General features: G+C 35.8%; 1 protein-coding gene across 1 annotated transcript; it reads left to right on the top strand.

Annotated features, from left to right (window-relative positions):
- The first annotated feature begins 2,857 nt into the window (after window positions 1–2,857).
- On the top strand, window positions 2,858–18,735 carry PLEKHG7 (pleckstrin homology and RhoGEF domain containing G7). The gene is made up of 12 exons (XM_032220761.1): window positions 2,858–2,896; window positions 3,153–3,302; window positions 7,096–7,191; window positions 8,688–8,783; window positions 9,749–9,862; window positions 10,742–10,913; window positions 11,722–11,837; window positions 12,520–12,613; window positions 13,569–13,648; window positions 15,498–15,648; window positions 17,406–17,503; window positions 18,628–18,735. The coding sequence occupies exons 1-12, from the start codon at window positions 2,858–2,860 to the stop codon at window positions 18,733–18,735; spliced, it is 1,314 nt and encodes a 437-aa protein (XP_032076652.1).
- The last annotated feature ends 5,992 nt before the right edge of the window (window positions 18,736–24,727 follow it).

Genomic DNA, 24,727 nt, shown 5'->3' with positions numbered 1-24,727 from the left:
CGTTCAAACTGAAGACCTGGTTTGTTCAGCATGCTAGGACAATGGTTTTGTTTCTAAAAAGATCCTAAATCACAACAAACATTGTTTGTTTAATACATTATAGCAATAGCAGTTAGACTTATATACCGCTTCATAGGGCATTCAGCCCTCTCTAAGCGGTTTACAGAGTCAGCATATCGCCCCCACAGTCTGGGTCCTCATTTCACCCACCTCGGAAGGATGGAAGGCTGAGTCAACCTTGAGCCGGTGAGATTAGAACCGCTGAACTGCAGATAACAGTCAGCTGAAGTGGCCTGCAGTACTGCACCCTAACCACTGCACCACCTCAGCTCTTAGACCAATCAAGGTTAGTTATCCCAACAAATTAAGGTATGAATGGAGTTAGGTTACCCCACAACACTTAAGTCCAGTCACCTATGTAGTTAGGAAGGTAAAAACAGTCCCTTGTTTTATTAAAGTGCTCTTTGCGGTTAAATTCATTATGTGAACAGTATGATCCAGTCAAAAGTAAGACAATTGCAAATGATTTTAAACACAAAAAACAGCACAATAAAATCAACACGAAACAAAAGAAGAGTTGAGGTGACATAATAACAAACCATGTGGAAAGAAAAGAAAACAATCCAAGTTAAAAGGATGTTTCAATCATCTTCATCAAAGGCCAGATGAAGAGCCAGACTTTCAGGCCCCTTTGAAGGTCAGGGAGGAAAAACAGCAGGGTGGGATCTCTGGGGAACTTCATTCCAGAGGGCAGGCTCTGCAACAGAGAAAGGTCCTTCTGGAGTACTAATAGATGGCATTGCTAAATTGAAGGGACTCAGAACACACCAACCCTGCCAGATCAGATACTATGGGACAGCCAGCCCCTCAAGTAATTAGGCCTTATGCCATGAAGGTCTTTGTAGGTAAGAGCCAGCATCTTGAATTGCACCAGAAGCAAATAGACAACCAGTCCAGCTTGCAAAGTAGAGGTGTTACATGGGTGTACTGTGGCAGGCCCATCAGTGCTTATTGTTGCTGCATTCTGGACTATTTGAAGCTTCCATATGGTCTTCAAGATGAGCCACATATTGCTGGCAGGAAAAACGTGCACACCAGATGAAGCTGTGCAAAGGCTTTCCTGACACACGACCCTTGAATGAAAAAGTGCCACCTTACCTGAAGTTAAAGTTGGAACATCCCCATAACTGGGTGGTCTAAACAACCACAGCCATTTGGTCATGATAGGATTGAGGCAGAAAAGGTTTATCTTGATTCAAACCTGTATAGGCTCTCTTGGTTGGATTAGAATCAAAAGATTTAACTATCATCAATATATTGATGATGCCAAACCGCAAACTGATGGATGACCTCACCCAGAAATTTCAAGTTGATGTTGAAAAGGGGATAATAGAGAGTACTATCCTGCAACACCTCACATGTGAGTGGCCTAGGAAGCAATGTTTCTCCCTCAACCAATACATTGCCAGTTTTGTTCCCTTTTCCTACTCTTTTTCCTTCTTTTCCTGAACACTGTTGGCTGGCTAATTAGTGGAGAAGAACCTGGTGATACAAGACCTCTCTATTAGGATTTTCTTGGTGTAACATTTCGTAGGATATCAGACATGATTCCTGGAGGATTGGAGCTGAGGAGGGAATGACTCAGTATTCTCAAAATGGCAACTTTTGATAAAGTTAGCTATGTGCTTCTAGAACATTTTAAGTTGATTTGAGCTGATTAGCCCTCTGGAATAACGTCCTCCCAAAAGGTTCAAATTTCTCTGATTCTGCTGTCCTTTAAATGGGCCATTAAGACCTGGTCTTTGCCCAAGGCCCTGGATCAACTGAGGTAACTATGTCATGTAAATAGGATCACACGATCGTATTTTCTACAATATATATTTTTGTTACTTTAACAATGCTCTTCTTTTTCTTCCATGCAATAGAATCCAAAAGGACATGGTGGCCATTTGCTAAAAAAGGAATTGTGAGTATTTGCAAATTTTGCAGATTTCCCCCCTCACTCTCAGTTGATATTCTATACACTGAAAACCTGATGAAATTCTGAAACTCACTGTCACAATATCTGCCCTCTGGAATACTATTCCGAGAGGTTCATGTTTTCCTGACTCCACTGACTTTTTAATGGGAAGGAAGGAAGGAAGGAAGGAAGGAAGGAAGGAAGGAAGGAAGGAAGGAAGGAAGGAAGGAAGGAAGGAAGGAGGGAGGGAGGGAGGGAGGGAGGGAGGGAGGGAAATATAACATTCAAACAGGCACCTACCTAGTGTTCATCAATACAATTTGAATTTTAGATTCAGATCAAGAGTTAGTCAACATATTATCTGTAACATATTATAAAATAGCAGGGAAGGGTAGTTGTTTATCATTATAGCAGCCCTGTATTTTGCACTGATATTCAACTCATACAGTATTTCAGTAAGCTATATAAAAACACAAGCCATGCTAAGCAAGTCTTAGTTTTCTTTCACTTTGTTGGAAGAGAGAAAGAGATACCCTCATAATTTAAGGAGGATGAATAAATAATTTAACTCATCTGCATTCAATACATTCTGAAAATATTCATTTATAATAAAAACATGTAGAATATTTCCATGTTTATTTTCCTATGCCATGCTGACTAATCTAGTAGATCGATCTTCTTTAATATTTGGTGTATATTCCATAATGGTTGGCAATCACATTATATTACAATTCATGTATCTTCTGGACTGCCTTCCCTCTCCCCCCTCCCCCCCCGTTTAAAAATATGATTTTAACTTTTTCAAATTAACATGTGAATTTTCTCTTTAAATAGAATAAAGACAAACAAAAACAAATGGCTGAGCTGGAATATTGTCTCTCTACTCTAACCATTAAAATGTCAGAGTGTGATGGCTACAAATTTCACAATGTAAAGGTATAATATTTTTATCATATAATTTTAGCTACATTTGTTTTAACTTTGTACTTTGATTTCTCTTAACTGGTTATTTTTCTCAGTGCAATGTATAAATACTATTAATGTTATTTTGTATGAGTTTTAAACTTTAATCCTATAATAAATATTCAACACATGACCATCAACAATCATTCTGGTGTTAAAACAGCAAAGATCAATTTGAGAATGTATATGTATAAAGAAGTATGCTGTATATTTGTATTCACAATTACAGGATAAAACATGGCATGAGATGTTGAAGATGTATCAACTGGAGCCACAAGCCACTGGTGATCAGTTAGACACAAAGAAGAAGGAAGCTGTGTGGGAGCTATTTACAACAGAATGCAATTATTTTCTTGATCATCTGTTGGTGCTCAAAATGGTATGCTTAAATTTTTCAACTATTTTACTGCTTGTAGCTTACCCATTCACCTGACAGGGATCTTGTGCAACCATTTGCTCCATTGAGGATGGTATTCTGTAAGCTAAGATAACAGCCATAGCAGGGATTGCTCAACAAGACTCTGGCAGTTTTTACAAACCAATTTCAACTGGAATGAATTGAATTGGAAAAGGATATATCTAATGTAAGAGCAGATCCAGACTTTCTGCTTGGCCTATCAGCACTGAGGGCTGCTCTCTGCCATCTGAGGTAAGGAATGGATGACAATGTCCTCCTCTCATTCCAACCACACATCCTAAATCTGTGTTTTCCAGAATCAACTCAAAACTGTGGTTTTGTGATGGGGCCTATCTAAAGCGCTTCAGCACAGATGGTCTCCGGTGGTCCATTCTAGTAGCAGCCCATGTTCAATAAGATGTCATTCCTTGCATGCCCCTGCCCTCCCACTCCTGGATGCCTCCCTTGCAACCATTTCATCCTGGATTGCTAGGCTTCTGTGTTCTCTGCTGGTGGGTAGTCGCTATTTTTAAAATAATCTTGACATTAATGTTAATGATCCATTACGTCAATGACTCATCTTCAACCCCAGAAGCTTATGCTCCATCCAAGCTGCACAGTTCTGCAAAGCTATCCTTCCTTAAAAAACAAAATCAAAAAGCTTTAAATTGCAATGGAGAGACATGGCTATTTGGTTTCTATAAAGCTGAAATCAGTCTTTTCTTGCTAAAGAGTTTCCATTGGCACTACAGAGGAAACAAGAATAACCAATGCTCTGTTTAACATAATGCAAGAACATAATGTGGGGAAAAGAGGTCAAGTAACCTCTTTTAGGGTCAAAGGAGCTAATGTGGGGGAAAGGGTGCAAACATTTAGACAAACAAGGAGAATCATAGAAACTAGTAAGAACTGAACAATCCATGAAAGTAAAGGAAAACATTGGCAGATTGGTCCACACTGATCTGGCTGGCAAGGGTTATTTTCCATGCATGAATAAAAAAGGTGAGAAGTAGGAGAATGTTGATGTTTATTGGTCTTGTATGCCGCCCACTCCCGAAGGACTCCGGGCGGCTTACAATAAACAAGGGAAGGGGATAAATAAACAAAACAACACTATAAAATACACAACAGTCACAGTTTCCGTGGGGCTGGATATTTCGAAAGCCCCCCGGCCTGCTGGAGCAGCCAGGACTTAACGGCTTTGCGGAAGGCCGGGAGGGTAGTAAGGGTCCGGATCTCCACGGGGAGGTCGTTCCAGAGGGCTGGAGCTGCGACAGAGAAGGCTAAGAGCTGAGGTGGCGCAGTGGTTAAATGCAGCACTGCAGGCTACTGCTAGATCAGCAGTTCAGCGGTTCAAATCTCACCGGCTCAGGGTTGACTCAGCCTTCCATCCTTCCGAGGTGGGTAAAATGAGGACCCAGATTGTTGGGGGCAATATGCTGACTCTCTGTAAACCGCTTAGAGAGGGCTGAAAGCCCTATGAAGCGGTATATAAGTCTACTGCTATTGCTATAAAAAAAAAAAGGCTCTCCCCCAGGGAGTCGCCAGCCGACATTGGCTGGCAAATGGGATCCGGAGAAGACCTAACCTGTGAGATCTAATCGGTCTATGGGAGGTAATCGGCAGGAGGCGGTCTCTCAGGTACCCAGGTCCGATGCCATGTAGGGCTTTATAGGTAATGACCAGCACCTTGAAGCGGGTCCGGATACTAATGGGTAGCCAGTGCAGCTCGTGGAGGATAGGTGTGACGTGGGTGTATCTGGGTGCACCCACAATCGCTCGCGCGGCTGCGTTCTGGACCAGCTGAAGTCTTCGAACACTCTTCAAGGGCAGCCCCATGTAGATCGTGTTACAGTAATCCAGTCTTGAGGTCACAAGGGCATGAGTGACTGTCTGAAGGGCCTCCCGATCCAGGTAGGGGCGCAATTGGTGCACCAGGCGAACCTGGGCAAAGGTCCCCCTGGTCACAGCTGACAAATGGTGTTCTAAAGTCAGCTGGGGATCCAGGAGGACTCCCAAATTGCGAACCCTCTCTGAGGGGCATATAATTTCACCCCCCAGCCTGAGAGATGGAATACTTGGCCAATCTTTGGGAGGGAATGACCAAGCAAACCTTGCAATTGTCCTAGTACTAATACAAGCCCAGTTCCATTACCAACCTGCTGTAGTACAGGATGGAATTTCTGACACTGGTTTAAGAAAAATGTGTTAGATAAGTGGAAAGTATAACTCAGCATAGTGGATTAAGGAAGGTTAGGGTAATGCTATTTTAGGAACAGAGAAACTCAATTAACAATCAGATACTTATATACCATCAATAAAGTGATTTGCGTATTTTTGGTTTATACAAGTGATATGTAAGTTCATTCTGTATAGCTCAGAGTTAAATGTGAACCAGACCATAAGTTGTTGTTCAATATACATAGTTTGGGAAAAAAAATCTTGGCTCAGTATTATGTACAAATAACATTCATAAAACAGAGGCTATTTTTTATGACACTTCCTGGTTTCTTCAACACTACAATGCTTTTGTTTTTTACTTCTCCATTTACAAGCTTCCTTACTACATGAGAACTGAAACCTAGTTATACAAATACATTTGTGGAAAAAAAGACTACTTGCATTTAGTTAAATGGGGAACTATACTTACTAGAAATAGCTTCCTCAAATTTAAGAGGAATATGTTCTAGTAATGAGTCTTTCCAAAGAGAAATTTTTCTCCAGTCAAACTCAAATTTATGGACATATTTCAGATTTCCTTGGCATAGTACTGGAATGGTTTGTCATTAGCTCAATGGCATTTGAAGTAAAGGAATGGCATTTCCACTTTCTAACAGGTTACAGTCTTATTTTTCTTGATGGTTTCTGATCCAATACTTTGCATACAAGGCTTGGTTCTCTCAGCATCTCTTATAAAGATGTGCAGTAGATAATCATCATCATGACTTACTATATGTGATAATCAAAAGCAATGGAGATAGTTTCATTATACCAATGCTTGCTATTTCAAAGAAAATGTTTTAATAAAACATCATAAAACAAAGAACACAGGGAAAACACATGGCTCAATTTTATACATGCCTACTTCAAATTAAGCCATTTGGAAGGTTTAATCTTTAGCTGAATTGTGAAATAATTGTCATTTCAATTTGGCAGCAATATACACAAGATTTCCAAGCAGTTATGAGCACATCTGTCTTGTGTTATTACAGGGGATTTGGGGGGAACTGAAGGGAATTGAGATGCATTCTCTAATATACAAGTCTTTATTGCAGGTCCTTGAAATGTAGTGCTATTCTTGAGATCTTTTGGTTATTTGGGAGATGGACAGAACACAGTTTGTAATTTAATAATAGCTCCCCAGATTATCGGAAATAGTTTTGGCAGGGATAAGATATTCCCAGTCCTTTAATAATGGCAACAACAAAATGACCCACTTTCTTAAATTATAATACTGTTCTCTGACAGGAATTAAGTTTATTTCAGTTCTAATAGCCATAACTACCGTAATTCTTGACTTTAAAATTATTTTGGTCTGACTCTCTTTGTTTCCCCTATAAATAAATAAGTTTATTTATAATAATTATAATTTCATAATTATAATAATTCTGAAATTCTAGTTTAAAAATAAAGTAGTCTTTGAGTGAAATCTGACCTCTGTTTTAGAATTGTAATGAATTAGCTTTCTCAAAAGAAGAACTAGTAGCAAGGATTAAAGAATTTGGAAAATAAATTATTATCCAGAAACTGTTGTTTGTTTCTTTGTTTTTCAAAGATCTTTATGGATACACTAAAGTACTTGCAGACCAAAGAGCTCCTACCAGATGTGGATCCTGAGTTATTATTTGCAAACCTGGAAGAATTAAATCAGGTGACAAGGAACTTTAGTGATAATAAAAATGTGACCATACCAGAATTATTCATGCCACCAAATTAATATAATGGGTAATAGCAATAGCAATAGCTCTTAAACTTATATACCACTTTACAGTGCTTTACAGCCCTCTCTAAGCGGTTTACAGATTCAGCCTATTGCCCCCAACAATCTGGGTCCTCATTTTACCCACCTCAGAAGGATGGAAGGATAAGTCAACCTTGAGCCTGGTGAGATTTGAACTGTCAAATTGCAGGGAACAGGTAGTCAGCAGAAGTAGTCTGCAGCAATGGTGGGTTTCTACCAGTTCAGACTGGCTCAGCCGAAAACACCTTCTCAGTGAACCGGTAGTAAACCGGTTAGGAACCCATCACTGGCCTGCAGCACTGCACTCTAACCACTGCGCCACTGTGGCACAGTAATAATTAAAGAAAAATATTATTGGTATCAAAATAATCCAAATACTGCTTGTTTTTTTTAAAATGTAAATCTCTAGAAAATTGAAATAGAAAATACAAAATATTAATTTTTCCAAAGCATTTTTCCCAAAGTTGTGGTTTAATTATAAAGTATGTTATATAATCCTACATTGAACAGAATTTGGACTCCTGGTCTAAGTGGCTAAAAACTGTGTGCTCACCAAATCTGACATACTTTTTTAATAATCATCCAAAACTCATTTTAGTGTCTGTTAATAATTCATAGACATGTCCTTATTTTAAGCTGGAGAAAGAAAAAAGATCCTGACATCTTAATACCAGCATTATAAAAGAATGTCTTTGGCTCCCTGTCTTGGAATGATACATAAGGTCCAGAAATATATTTTAATTTAATTTCAAAGGAACGTTCATAGTCTGTGTTACGCAAATTCAACAGATCAGTCTCCCATCTCCCCACAAAACCTGGACCCATCTAGAATGGTTCATCTTCAGTAATAAGATTTAAGAAAACGTTCCATTGAAAACAGTGAAAAGTTTTTTGGCCAAGCCTAACTTGGCTGCCCAAGGAAGGATCTGGGAAAATGGTCAGTCACTTGGACAAATTCTCTTGCAGTGAAACAACTAGGCTTGAGAACTGAAGTGGAAGAGAAGTACAGTAAGTAATGTTTGGGAAGATTAACAGGAAAAATAGCCTTTTTTCTATGTGGTTGGGGTGCCTTTCTGCCAATTACAGAGTGACATTTCCCAAAGGATTTTCAAGCCCCAGTTGCAGCAGATGAGGTGGTCTTTCCCTGCTGCACAAAAAGAGCCCTCTTCAGTTTGTAATCCTATCCACTTTTATTTGCAGAAACTGTCCACTTCCAGCCTAGAGGAGTCAGAAGCTTCAGTGGAAAGGAATGTGGCTCATTTTATTTATTAAATTTATATGCCACCCCCTTAGTGATAAGGTGACTCTGGATGGCTTGCAAACCTTACAGATCCTCATACCGTGCATATCTTAAAGTTTAGTATTTGATCCAAAATTAATTTTAAATAAATATATTCTTTGCTTAGGTGACTCTAAGTTTTGCAACCAGTTTATTTAGCACCATGGAGGATCATCTTTTTGGGCGAACCCCCTCCCTTGATTTCATCAGTGTACTCACAAAGGTAATAAGTTACTGAATACGGTACATTCCGTTATGAACCTGGTAAGAAATGTTGGAAAGCAGAAGTTTCAATTTCCCAAAGAAACCCACAATTCTGTCATTTTAGTCTCAAATCACTACGATGCCACATAAAAAGGTATTTTAGCCACAAGCGTTCAAAGTGGCTTCCTTTCCTCTAGCTATGATAATGTGTCTTTCCCAAATCAGTTAACTTCTGGGTATCTAGAATATTTTGGTGCTTTTAATTTTGCAGGCTCCAAGTCTTTGGTCATTGTGGCTAGGATGAGGGATATGGAAATCTGGCCTTTGGATATATTTGTTTGGACAACTACATACAATGCAACACCATCACAGCAGTGAAATTTTGCTTTAGCAGACTAATTGGGAGGAAAGGTCTCTGTTGTTGAGAATGGTCCATTGAATGGAAGAATAGGGCACGGCAGTTTTATATGATTTGAATGATTAAATTGTGATGTACATCATGCACACTATGCTAGTTGAGTAATTCTCTGATTATCCAAAATATACAAATCACAGCAGAAATTTGGTCTTTCATATCCAACGTCCCTTGCATTAAGTCTGGTAAATTGAGGTTTGGGGGATAGTTTCCTTTTGTAAGCCAAAGAAAACCAATAGGTTCCATGATCCTATCCCTATTTCCTGAGAAATACAGTAAATTCTATTTCTATTCTATTCTATTTCTATTTATTAAATTTATATTTTTAGTTTCACTAAAATCAATGAAACAGCCTAAACTAATGCACTTACTATGTTAAACCTTGCAAATAAGGCTGGATCATACCCAGTGTATTTTTGTTTTTGTAAGAATCATGATCAAAGAACTAATATTAATACATAGAAGGTTCAGCATCATGGCTAGATAAAAATTTCAAGGCAATTTTTTAAAGCAACACATTTAGTATGCTTTGTACTCTGTAAGTGCATAATATTTTGTTTATTTTCCAGTATTTCCAAGGTAACCTGTGTCAGAGCCACCAGATATACTGTCTGACTTACACTTCTGCTATTTTTTACTTGGAAAAATTGAAAAAAAGAGAAGATTTTGGGACTTATTTGAAAGTAAAGTTATTAATTTTGTCTTTGATATCTTTTACAGTGTTTAAACTGATTTCACTATGTCCAGAATAAATGACTAAGGGGAAGAGAAAGAGAGAGAGGGGAGAGGAAAGAGGAGAAAAAGAGAAAGAGATTCAATCTGCTTTTAATTTAATATTGACAGAATTTTGTTGCTGATCAATGTGTTAAGTTCTGTCAAATGACTTTGGCTGATCTCAGAAGCTAAACAGGGTCATATCTGGTTGATAGATGAATGAGAAATGACCAATAGGGAGGCAAGAAAGTCTGGAAGAAAACATAAATATTTACAGAAAGTAGACGTGGGAAGTCATCTCAAAATTGCTGCCAAGGAAAAGAAAATACATATGTTTATGAAAACAAAAATTAGCAAGTCAGACAACACAAAAAAAGCTTTAACACACATTTTTGAAGCCACATTTTTAAATGTTGAACACTTTCTATTTCTGTATTGTAACTAAAAGTGTTTTAGTTATTTTGTATAGTTGATAGCTAAAATAATCTATTTTTGTTCAGTCAAGAAGAAAGTCATTTCTTTATATATTTCTTTTTTTACTATGTACTTATTTTTTCTATTCCTATTCTTATTTCTATTTTTCTTTTTTGCATGTCATATTTTTTATTCTTTTATTGCTTTAGTTTTTCTTTTTATGTGTAATGTTTAAAAGTAATAGTATAAAAGTACTATTAAAAAGTTTCACTTAAAAATAGAATTATTTGCAAAGATGTAAGTTATCCAATAAATAATGTCATATTCAGTATAAACTCAAGAAATAAATCGTTTATGGTATCACTAATATCCATTCTGTTAAGAAATCCCATTGAAATTGTTCCCTAATGTGTGTTTTCCATCGAATTTAACAGTGGTGTGAGCAGAATAAAGAATGTAAGCGACTCCATCTAGCTGAAATGTTAGTTGCACCTTTACACAAGTTGACCTGCTATCCCCTTCTGTTAAAGAACATTTGGAAAAATACAGAGGCAGCAGAGAAAGTTATCATTAATTCACTTAAGGAAAAGGTGGAAACATCAATAAGTGAGTAAAGAAACATCAACGCTGCTTTGAGATTTGTTCTATTCCGAGTTTCTCAAAGAAATGTGCAAGAAGTTGTTTTGTAATTCTAAGAAATAAAATAGCAATGCAAGGTTGATGTTACAGTGTTATATTTCCACTGTGTCATTTCAAAGACTCTAATATCTTTCAGTTTGGTTTTTTTTCCCTCTACACAAGCCTTAAATTACCTCTGAAGGCCTAGGGAGTTTGCAGACTGAGATGTGGCCAGGGTTAGGGTTAGGATTAGCCTTCTCCATGTTCATCCCATAACACTGATATGGCTCTTGTTTTATTATTTTTGTTTTGGAAAGCTTTCTTGTTCCTTTTGTCCCTTTCTTTTTTTTTATTCTCTGTGGGGTTTTTAATCAATTTTAATCAATTTTGTTTCTATTTTTAGTTCCAACTCTAGCAATTATTTTAAGTATTTTATCATTGTATCTCATTTTTTTTTAAATTTTATGCTACAGGTCTTATATTTTTTATGTTTGCTGTTGTTACTAGAAATACTTCTGAGTTTTACTGTAAGCTGCTTGGGGAACCTTTTTGTTCTGAAAATTAATGTACACATTATTTAATACTACTATCAGTATTGTACTGAAAAAAATCAACCTATTCCAATTAGAATAAACACAAGAAACTAAAAATCAGACAATTCGGTTCTTGGATGTGTATAAACATTCACTACTTTGTGTGAAGATTGCTAATGATCATCATAATTTGCCACCATAAATGTTTATAGAGATATTGTTATCAGTCATCAATTCTTGACTTTCTGTGGCATATTTTTTAGGGGATTTGGAAGGTAAAGTGAAATGGCTGGATAATTTTCAGAAATTTAAACAGCTTCAAGAAATTATAATTTGGCCTTCACTTTGGGATCAAGAAAAGAGACATTTTGTTCCTGAGGTATGCAATTTCTTGATTATCACAGAAAATTTTATAGTAGTCTTTAATTTTCCTCACCTATGAATTGTCATACAAATGAAGTAAAAGATTCTAACCATTATCACATAGTGTGGAATATTCCATCTTTGTGGCAAGTAGATCACAATATTCAGTCACAATATTGAATATAAATGTTTACTATCTGTTGATTATTTATTTCAAATGATGCATCACAGTATGAACTATGAAGATTGAAGGGTCCCCAGGCAAGTATGGCCTTGGAAACTCTAAAATGAAAATTTTGTATTTTCACCCCTTCAGTCCCTACCCTGTCCTTCTAGTTGCTCTTTTATAACATTTGTTTAATGTTTGAATATGGTATATCATAGTTATACTCAGCACTTTCATTTCTTTGGTCAGCCTCCAAGAGAAGAAAGTATGACCAGAAACAAATATGTTTGTACATTGCTGAAGTCAGAATCCCTGATCTCATTAACAAAGCAAGGCTAATGATTAGTGCTTAAGAACTTTTTGTTGTGAAGTTTGTATATGAGATTTGATTCTTGTAGCCCTTAACATTATCATGGTGTGTCAGTTTGTTTTTTATTGACATCTACTTGTTACTTATTTTCTTTACATTTTCAAATAAAATTGACTTATCTACTAAGTGGCCTTTTCTGGCTTCCTTTTCCCCCATCTTAAGTCTCTCAAGTACATGCTAAGAGATAATTCACATGAAAACATCTTGTCACCTACAAAGAGATCACTTATTTTTGAAGGTCGATTGACACTTGCAGGTAAATATACAATATTTCATATTTGGCAGGCATATTAGACAGTACACAGGATGAAATAGCTTCCAAACCTCATGAAAGAACAGAAACAAAGTCTTAACAAAATGAGGCAATACATGTTATCCAGGCAGAATTTCTAGCTCATTTTTGTGTCCAATTCTGGATATATACTATTTAATAAGTAAAAGTACATGAGTATAGTTTGAAATCAGAGCATTAATCATAGAAAACTAGGGCTTCCATAAATGCCATAAATGTTAACTATTCAGAGATTTCATAAAATCAAAATAGTATCCCTCTCCATGGTTTGCAAAGTCAAAGTCTATTACTTAGACATGACCAAGTGAATCTCCAACAGGTATTCCCTTGCTTACATACAGGTATTCCCAGGATTGGTTCAGCAGTCTACTAAAGTATGAATTCTTGAGGAATTCTTTTGTTCAGGCAGTTATGGGTGCAACTCCTTTCTCTTAGCAGTTCTCTTATATTATGAGACTGGGTTTTTTCCCTGATGAATGTAGAACTCCAGACTTGAAATCCATAGTGTGCCCTAAAGTTAAATCTTCTGCTACCAGTGCTTTGCAAGCATTTAATTAATTCAGTCTTGTAGATATGATTGCTAGAATTTTTATATGAAGATCTGTTTTTACACTGTAGTCCATACAGTAGCACTGTGATTGATATCAATGTTTAATAATTCAAATAAAAATTTAATCTCTTTATAATTTTAAAGTTGTAGAGTATTAATAGGAAGGAGCTGCTTTCTTCTAATTACCTCATATATAAAAGGATATTATAAAATCAGACCTATTGGTTAGAAAACATAGGTAACATACTTTTCAACTTCTTCCAAATTTTTCTGTTAGACCTGCCAAAATCAAGAGGTAGTGAGGAGCTCAGAAAATAGTTTTGTTTTTAATATATCTGTATCATGGTTCACCTTTTATTTGCTTTGCAGAATCGATGAGATTTACCGATGTCTATCTGTTTCTGTTTGATGATTTGCTAATGATTACAAAACCTAACAGATATAAAAAGGTAACAAAATAAAAAAGAAAAGAAAGAGAAAAATAATAATCAACTGCTGTTGTATTTATATACATTTTGACTTGTTGGCAACAGGAGTTGTAGATAACTGGCAAAGCAACTATTTAATTATCAAAGAATTCAGAAGAGGACTAAGGAATTAAACTTTTGCAAAAAGCTACCTGACTTATTTTCAGAACTGTTTCATTCAACACTTGGAATTGTCTCCCGTTTTTTCTTCTTCCTGAGACAGTTTCTGATAGAGAGCACATTTAGAAAGACATACCTTACCAAACAAGCCCATTGTTTGTTTACATGGAGGAATCACTTTTTGGAATGGCCCACAACTTCTATTGTTCACCTTAGTGCCATCCTGAACAACAACTTTCGAATCAGCAGGAACCAATCTTAAGAAGATGGAAAAATATAGATGAAAGAGATGGCAGATGGAAATAAGGAATTTGCAGCAGTCTAAACATGTCTTGGTATACAGAAATCCCTAGAAATTGGGGGGAAATAGACCTACTGAAATGCAAAGACTAAGCTTAGCTGGGCTTACAGGGAGGGAAGAAGCTTATCCTTGAAGATCAACTTTAAAGGAACAAAAAACACTCTTGTAAAGCATACACTAAAGCCATTAGTTTATTCTTTGGTGAGAGTTAGTCTCCCAGAACAGAAGGGCTTTAAGGGTTGCCATGATAGAAGCCAAGTCTTTGGAGGACCTGTAATACCTGCTTATGTCAGCCATGTTTGTTTTTAGGATTTGGTTCCATACTTTCAATATCTTCTATTTCATTGTGCATAATAGTTATTACAGCTTGGCTGAAGGATATTGGATAGGAGCTCCCCTTGAGTCTCTTCATAATAGATAGAAAATACAGTTAATATTAATAACCAGAGAATGTTTCTGGCTTCTGTCAAAAGCTGTACAAAGTGTGACTTGCTTCAGAAAAAACACTAAGATGGGGCTAGCTGCAATCATGGTTTGTTGAACAATGTATATTGGCCTTGTTCAAGCATAATGCTATGACAGGACTGTCAAACTCCCAGCCTTCAGGCCAGATGCATCATGTGCTGCCCACACTCACACCCAGTTTAGCAAAGAGAGGGAAAGTCCCAATATGTCATGTGACGCCGCCATGACGATATGAGTTTGATATTCCTATGCTATGATTTCTTGAGCATGATCATTCACATTTCTCATTAAGCCAAAAATAAAGATACCGTATTAGGTTTTAGCATGCTAGATACTTGTAGTAGAGCTTTTGATAAAAGCAGGAAATGGCCCTACTTATTCATATTAGTAGCTAGATTTATACATCAACTTCACATTTCAAATAATTTTGTCTTTTCTTTTCCTTCCTCCTTCTTCTCTTTGAGCATGCCCAAACTTGTGTCAGTATGTGTTTCTGAGCTAGTTTCCTGTCTTCTTCCAAATTAGTTGGTTTCCTTTTCCTCCATTCCATCTGCCTCCCATTAATTGAACTATAAAGGTTAATTAAACTACAACATATAGTAGCGGATTTAAGATGAGCTTGCTAGCTCTTCCTAAAGTTTCTATTTCAGTGGCAATTGTAGGCAGGGATATCAAAATTGACAAGAACATCATTATAAAGCCCCTAGATCTTTTGAAGTATGTGCACATAAATGCCAGGCCTTGCATCGCAACACTGTATCTGCCAACTTGCCATTTTTGATACCAGCCCTACTCCCACCCTCACACTACTGTTTATTTCTATGTATTTATCTCAGAAGATCCTTTACCTATGTCCTACAATTTAGCTGCTACTTACCTTAATTTGAATCTTTCCTGTTTTCCCCAAAACCATGGATTGTAAATATGTTTTTCATTTCATTTCAGAGATTTGACTTGAGTTTAACACCTGCTTCTTCTTTCTTCAGTCTGGAGTTGAAATCTTTGCTTGAAGAAGGTGGTAACTGCATAGTACTTGGCCAGCCTATCCCATTAGATAGAATGATGGTAAAAAATATTGATTCATTCCATATTACAGGTATGTTAAATCTCTTTGCCGGAGATTTTAAAATTTGTTCATGTCATATATACAATATGTTTTGAGGGCCTAGTCATCTACATCTCTTTAATATATTAAGAAAACTTAAACAATGAACAGGGGTGTGAAGCTTTTCCAAAAATGCCTACTTTCATTGCAAAACCTCTAAACAGTCATTGCTTGTATGCAATAGCTTGTAAGTAATGAGTAGAAATCGTACAATGCTGAAATACAGTTGGCTGTATTGTATTGTGGATTTGATTTTTATAGTGTGCTGGGGAAGAAGCCAAAGTGATGAGACAAACCCACAATTTAGCATTGCATTTGTACTCATTGTTAAATATATACCCTCTATTCTTACTACACTCTTTTCATGTGAAAATGAACTTTTGCAAAATAAATCTTATCTACTTTCAAATAAATCTAGTATATTTGAGTTCTCCACTTTCTATGTCCCCAACATATACTAGTATGAAGCTATAATTCACACCTGGTAGAGGTTTGATACCTTTACATACAGGGCATCTGATTGTGATATGATTATTATATCTCAACATTTGATGAATTAAATACTATTAATTTGATTAATTAAATACTACCGGTATTATAGTGATACTTCTATCACAATAAATCATATATGTCTAAAACCAACTTCAACTGTTAAAATTGTAATCTATTTCTGCCTGGTATATGGAGGCAGAGATATTTAGGGTCAAATATATGACCAGCAGAGAAAAAATGAGGTACTATTTTGCCCTTTCCTTAGAATAACAATAAGTATGCAGATAATTAAAATGGAAATGGAAAAGCTGGCTTTCACATTCAAATTTAGACTTAATACAATCTATTCTATTAATACAATCTATTATATTTGGAAATAGTAACTCAGACAGCTCTGAAATTAAATATCATCACTTATAAAAGTAGCCTTTTCTTAATATTGATGAAAATGCTATCCCATTATTTTACTATCCTCTTCACAGCAATTGAAAGGGATTCCTGTGGTGATGAAACAAGAGTAGGCATTAGTAGCAGAAGTGACATTACATGAACAAGAACCAGTTATGAGAAAATGGGATGTCCAAAGTATGTGTGATATTGCACTTTAATTTTCTTGGAGAACTTTGTGCTTAGTACTCAATACTGATTTTCATGGATATTTTTGGAAACTTTGTTTAGTTGTAGTAGTAGTTGAGTTTATTTATAGGCCGCCCTTTTCCCTGAGGGGACTCAGGGCGGCTAGTAGTAATTGTTGTTTCTTACTTAGGACCACTTTTTAGACTGCATTTACATCTAAACCTGAGCTATCTTTGTTTAGAAACTTCCGTTATAGGAATAAGACAGAGGCAAAACAAGAAATGGGAGAAATCAACATTAGAGAGTAGAAACACCCATTCTCTTTGATGAGATCTATTTTTATGTATGTATGTATTGCATCCTGGCATCTTTATCTGTTTACTCCAGTAACAGACTTTAAAGAAAATGAATTAGTTAAGTGATCTCAATGGATTTAATAATTAAAATTCCAAAATGGTTCCATTAAATTAACCCAAAAGCCACTATTGCCTTCTTCTAAATAAAAGAAAGTTAGCTGACAATTCCATTGAAGTTATTCACGGAATTATCTGCATGTACTGTACATCATGTGCTGTATGTGCTGTATAGCAGCAATTACATATTCCTGTTACAAACTGAAAGTCAGTTGTTGTTTATAAAGATCTGGAATGAAGCTATATCATGTTCCTCTATTTCCTTAGCTTTGGGACTACGAAATGCTTTTCTAATACAGCATGAAAATAGATATCAACAGTGCATAGGAGCCTATTTACTTCAAGCACAAACAGAGGTATCCAAGGTAGGGAATTTACTTTGGAAGTTTCTTGAAAGCATAATATATATCCATGCGTATTGGCCTCTTTGATGGATAAAGTGGTACTTCCTTCCTTGAAACAGTGCTGGTGCTTCTCTCCTTAGAGATGGACCATAATCGGATCCAACAGTTTTCAATAACTATCATCCAGTCTCCTTTCTTCTTTCTGGAAAAGATTGTTGAGAAAATAGTTGATCTGTAGTTGATGGGAACTCTTGAAGAAACACATTATAGACCCATTGTAGTCAGGTTTGAACCATGATTTAGTATTGAGACAGCTTGGCTTGTCCGTGTAGATAACATTCAGAGAAAGGGTGGCGGTAGTGCATCCATCCATGTGCTTTTTGAACTCTCAATGGTTTTTTGATACTGTTGACCATGGTATTCTTCTGACATGCTTCCCTGGGCTAGGGATGGTGACATCATTTCACTCTTGACCCCCTTTGGTAGGATGCCATCCTTTTTTTCAACATTCACATAAAACTGCTAAGTTCAGTACCATTATCAATACATGGATAATATGTAATTATATCTCTTGACCCTGGGCTGGCCTCAGTGTGCCATGTAGCACCTCTGCTTTATGAACTGCACTAGCTGCCTGTTTTGTTCCTGTGCAACTCAAGGAGTTGCTATTCCTATAAAGCCCTTTATGGTATCCTAATTATTTGAGGGGCTACCTATCTCCTGCAGCATTTGCTCAGCCAATTCAATCCTGCAAAGTTGGCACAAAAGTGCTTATGATTACATAATGCTATTGATTGGAACTCTAGAAGCATTCTTTCCCTGTAATAGCACTTGCAATATGTAGTGACTTCCCCCCACCAGTTAGCCCCCACTGTTTATGTTGTTTTGAAGAATCTTAAAAACATGGCTCTTCACCCCAGCCTTTAACAAGTGAGGAAGCTTTCTTTGGATTGTGCAGGTTGTTTCTTTTATTTCTGTCAGTTTTTTCTATTCTTGCTACTTTTTTGTCCTCCCCCCCCCCCCCCCGCTTTTGGATGTTTTTATTTGTGAGCTACCCAGGGTCATTGGGAGTTAGTTAGGTGGCATACAAATTCAATAAATAAATTATAAAAAATAATGTAAAGCATTTGCTTTTTTTTCCTCAGAAAACATGGATATCCCAGATGGAAACAACAATCACAAACTATATAAGAAGAAATAACATTTCAAAACCTTCATTTTTCAATACACTTGCTGAATCTGCTGAAATTTAGCTGTAACTTGTAATGTTTTGACTTTTTTAATGTTTTTTAATATTTAAAGAAAATTGTTGAAATGTTTTGAAACCTTTCTGAAATGGGAGTATTCTTTAATTAGAACAGAGTTCAGGGAATAACTGGTATGAACATATGCAAACATCAACCTTTCATTCACCTGCATTTATTAATAAACATAAATGGGGAAAAATCAGAACATTACCATTAAACTAAATTTTTTAACTTACCTTCACGCTTAATTTTTCATCAAACTAACTACAATACTGCTTGTCAGAGAGAATGGTCCCTAAGTGCATAATATGATCTGCCTAAAATCAGTGACAATTAAAAAAAACCTGAAGATAATAGTGATGATGACAAGAGAGATGAAGAACTAGTGAAAAAGAAAAAAATTATAATAATCAAAGCTAATGTGACTATAAAAACTAAAAAGACAAATCATTGGAATTCATATGATGTAGAGATAAATTTGATCATATATCATTTGCTCAGGTTTTTTTGGATTGAACTATTAGCAGGTGGATTCATGATAAGGCTTTGAAATGTTTGTATCTTGGTTATCAGACATTGGAAGAACAGATCATTTGCTAGAATTCATTTGCCATTTTGATGATTGCAAAACAGAAGTGTTCTGTTGTAATGAATTAACAGGGCTTTATGGCTGGAAGGTTTTTCTGAAGCAACCTTGCTAATAGAAAATGGAACAGAAATGCCACAGTATATGATTTATGTGTTTAGTAAAAAAATTATTACCATGAGTAAAAAGAACCTGACATATATTTGACAACCAAGTTAACTGGAATTTCTCAAGTTGAAAATTACTTCAAAGCCACAGGTAGAAATAATCTTAAATACAATGGCAGTTAATCACTTTTTATTTATGAATTAAAATGTTTTATTAAAGAGCTCATCAGATATTATTTATGAGTAAGTGATCTACTTGGTAGCACCTAGGTAAATGGCTCATTTTGAGAAGCTAAGCAAGATCCAAACAATCTGTTCTTTTGGATGGAAGACCATTGGGAAATATCAACATTAGGGGAAACGGAAAAGGTGGGGGGGGGATCTTGAATGAAGGCAATGGGAAATCACTTAGGTAACCAAAACTCTTAACAACCCACCCATCATTTCAGGCAGAATGAAAAGCCACACAAATATAGTATATCCAAAATGATGTTAAGGAATGAGCATGAGTTTGTTTAAGATTGGTTGGCAATACAGCATACAAACTATTACTTAAATATGCAAAATCCATTATAAATCTTCCATTATGAGAAGTTTTTTTTCCCTTTTTTAAATATGATGCATCACTCATTGTGTCAATTCATTCCCCTTAGCAATTAATAAAGGATGCTATGGGATGCTAGTCAAAAAATTGAGATGTTTTGGTGAGACCACTATTAAAAATACTTTCATATCACTTGGACAAGTTGCTGAACTAATTAACTTCCCTTATTGGCTCTACCTTTTGGAACATTGTTTCAGAGGTATTTCCTTACTGAAAAACAAATGACCAAGGGTAAAAAAAGAGTAGATGAGAAAACAATTTCTAATTTTCTGCCAGCTTGAATGCAGCTGACTGCTCTTTGGCAGCTGATGATGGGACTGGTCTAAATGACCTGCAGAAAGCTAGGGCAGAACTGATGTTCTGAAACTCCAAGCAGGACTGAAGTGGCCATAAATTTGCCAAATTTCAGTTCCAGAGAAGTCATGGGTCCCAGGCTTTGAATGCATTCTAAAAGTCATCTGAACCCCAAGATGGGCAACAAATAAATTTGATAAATAATGATAAATAAATAAGTTACCTCAAATAAGTTTGAGATGCCTTGGTTTAAAAAATGTTGCCCTATAATGCATTGTTGCATCCAGTTAAAGACTACAAGACACAAAAGTTTTAGTAATACACAGATTGAAATTTTTATACAAACTATTAAACCCAAAGAAGTCAGTGAAAATGATAATCACTTAAAACAGCAATTTCATATTACGGAATAAAGCAGGAAATTCAATCTTGCCACAGCCAAAATATGAAATAGTTGAAACATTCCACTAATATGTGAATTGGAGATGAATAGGTTTGACATTTACAGCAGATAGCTTTCCATAGCAGCAAAAGTGCACCAAAACAGTAATTGCAAATGGTCTATTAGAAATTTCTAATTTTATTTTCAGCCCAATAATAGAATACAAAAGTAATATTTCCATAAGTATCCACCCATGGGTTTCATACAGAATTAGTGATTGTGTGGTGTCATTTTTCTCACAACTCAGCTTCCATCACTTTCCAAATGCAGAGTTTAGAAATTACAGTGTATACTGAACTAAACTCTTTAACATTATAAGGCACGACTACATGACTACAAGTCATAAACACACCACTCAAATGACTTAAGAGAATCCACCTGATAAAAATTGCCATGCAAGACTATCTAAAGATAATGTGACTGTAAGGATCCACTTGAAAAAGAAGTGCAATCTTATGTAGATAAAGCTACCTTAATACATCTGTAAATTTAAGCACAGAAATTCTTCAAGTCTAATTTATACAATATACAGATCCCACCCCAATAAACATTATGCACAATATTCACATCTGCGACCATAATAAACCAATAGTTAAAAAGAGGCCAATAGGACAATACAATTTGTGGCACACTTCCATTATAGCATAATAGCATTTGTCAATTTCTTGTCATGAGCACTGGAAATAGAGGCTAACTTAATGACATGTAAATATTAACAGCAGCCAATGTGACACATACAGCTGATATAGATCAAACATAATTAGGAACCGTTGTATAATTTAATTCTTCTCCAACACCTACAGGTTTGTAGCATTAAAGGAAACCAAAGACTTATTAACCGTAAGTTACATAAGCAAACATACCGAAATATTACATTTTTGGTGAATCAAAATATTTTAAAATTTGGCAGTAATCACAAATCAAACTTCGTAGTGAGGGAACCATGTTAAAACGGGCTCAAGTTGAGTTGTTGTTTTTTATCAAGAGGTAGTTAAAATGAAATCTTACATAGTGGCATTCTTAGACTGGGCTTTTTGTGTGTGTTTTTAAAATAATTTTATTACAAAAGTGATAAATCCTATACAAGCAGCATTTTGGATAGATTTCTATTACAAAATGTTTCTTTGTTTATTAACCTGATGTAACAATATTTTTTCTTTCTCTTTGGTGCAAAGAGTTTGGATTTAACCACATAGTACAATGTAGGTGGCATAAAAGCCATTCAAATCTGCCACACTAATCAACAACATATACTGTATTTGAAATTTATAAATTCAGAACGCCAATAACAAACTTTATTCATATGGGTTTTAAAGAGATCACAGGAGAAAAACAAATCTCTGCTGAATAGTGTTGCCTACCACACAAACTATTTTTCTCATGTTTCCTATGTGCCTGCTATCAAATGATTACATACTGAGGTGAGAAGTTAATGTTAAATATGGACAGACTTATTCATTTTTAACTCCTAAATGGAACTTAAAATAAACCACTTCTAAGCTTTAAAGAAATACTAATATTTCTGTTCTTAAGTAGGGAACTTCCTTTTCTGTTTATTGCTACGATCTGGAAATAGATCATCTAAATATATTTTAATGTAATTTAATAAGAAAACAAATGTTTACATAGGAACAATGAAAACCACTGAGAACATGAAATGTGCAAAATTGCCAAGTCCACTTTTTCTATTCTTAAAATCAAGCAGTGCTGCTAAAGAACATGCAAACCTCTTTAGTATACACTATGTATACTAAACTATGTATCCTCTGGAGTACATAAAATTATGAACATAATATTCCTAAACACCATATGAAATTACTAGGGAATTGAATGAGCACTTAATTAAGAATGTACAATTTTGTAGACCAATTACTGCATCACTTCTTGAAAACATATGTTCCTTCTCTTGCATATAGTGTTGGTTACACTAAAAAGTGCATAGTGCAAGTGACAATGCTATACCTTGCTCTTCCTGAGTTTTCAATGTTTAAACTATCATATCATCCTCATTTCCTTTCTCTGGACAAGCTGAACTTTTATCCATGTGCGTGTGAATGAGCGTAAAACATCTAGGGACTGCAATGAAGGCAAATCCCCATTTAAATGAGGAGCAGGTAGTTTGCTTGTTTTTAATATCCTTTTAAAAATACTTAGAAAAAATGCAAGTAACAGATACAACCTTGGAAAAGAATTTCTCCTTATCTTATACATAGGAAGCCATTTCCAAAATGACACCTGCTACAACACATACAAGCATCATCTTAAAAAAATATTACTTCTCCCTTGTGAATTAGTTTCTTTATATGCTAATTTATGAGATGAAGAGTTCTATACATAATTAATCAACTAAGATAAATCAGAAGACAGCTCCAATAAGCTTCAGTTCCTAGCATGAATGCTTCATATTTTATCTTTTTCCAAATTAGATTAAAGTGAAAGTGAATAAAACAGCTGGATAGTATCTGAATTGTATGTCTATTGTATGAATAGCTGATGTAGAAGATTTGACCACTCTTAAGTTATATTCATATTTCACCATTTGGACATTTTTACCACATGCTGATTCATAATCTTTAAGACTTTCAATCTATTGATACAAAATAGTATAGTTCACAACTAATTTTTCTCCAGGATTTCAGACAAGAAAAAAATGGTGTGTAAACCCTAGTACCGCTATCTGTGAATTTATGATTTGGAGATACAAGTAGTAGAACTAGAATCTTCTACATGGAAAGCCCCTCTATCAATATATCTTTATTAAATTATTTGTGTTAAATTTTTTTCTACTTCCATATTCATTTCCATGTCTACCACTGCACTCATCTCCCATGCAAACAGGTTATAAAACCAAAGAAAAGTTGATTTTAAATATAACCTTATATTTTACTAATAACCATATTTTACTAAACTAGATTTTACCAGTGCATTATTTTATATCACCAGTGTGCATAGAAGTGTATGTATATCCCAATTTCAACTGAAACAAACATTGTTATCCACCTATTAGTTTAAAAACAGTAATTTTAACTAACTTTCAGATGAATAAAATTACTTTCTAATAAACTCCATTAGATAAAACAAGAGAAACTACGAGAATTTAGGTTTCTCTTCAATCTTCAGCAGTGCTGAGTTTCATTCCAAATTTTAAAGAGGACAAAGATTTATAATAATTAAAATGGGAAACATGCACCTTGAATGTTCCCCCTGCAATTCCTTTCATTGGAATTGTAAAATAATTAATAATTATCATAACTACCGTATTTTTCGGAGTATAAGACGCACCAAGATTTTGAAGAGGTAAATTTTTTAAAAAAGTTTTTGCCCTCCCCAGCTCCCAGAGGCATGAAAAATGGGGCATGCAGAGAGTTTGGGAGGCCTGCAAAGTGCTCCTGAGGAGGGCAAAAATGTGACATGTGGGACTTGATCTTCTTAAAGAGTAAGGCTTTTATCTATCTCAAAACCACTTTTCTCTACCCCCTCCCACGGCAGGGCAGGACTAAACAGCTCTCTCCGCGCTTTATTGTTTTTCCCCTTCCCTCGGACTGGTGGTGACAGTAAGCCGCTTGGCCCAAGGAGCAGTAGTCGGCTCGCTTCTTCTCTTCAGCTAGGAGGGAAAGACATGCGGGGGCTGCTGAATGGCTGCTGCTGTGCTTGGCTGGGAATGGCCCATTGGATGAGAAGGGTGGGGATAGATTCCATTTGGATTAAAGGTTCCTCGTGGCGGCACCTCAGCGGCAAAAGGGAAGCATAAAGGAAACTGGGCTGCCTCGTCTCACGCACACATACACCAGATCCACCCGAATCTGTCAGCAAAAGATATGGTAGCTAGGCTCAATAGCAGCAGTAGCAATAAGCACGGCATGACAGATCTGGAGAGATTGGGGTGGGAAGGTGGAGCAAGGGAAGAGAACCAATCTCCTCTGCACGAAGACTTTTCTCAGGATCCTCGATCTCCACTTTCTCTC

Source organism: Thamnophis elegans, chromosome 7 (assembly GCF_009769535.1).
Source record: "Thamnophis elegans isolate rThaEle1 chromosome 7, rThaEle1.pri, whole genome shotgun sequence".
Classification (NCBI taxonomy): Eukaryota; Metazoa; Chordata; class Lepidosauria; order Squamata; family Colubridae; genus Thamnophis; species Thamnophis elegans.
This window is presented reverse-complemented; position numbering and strand designations above follow the sequence as displayed.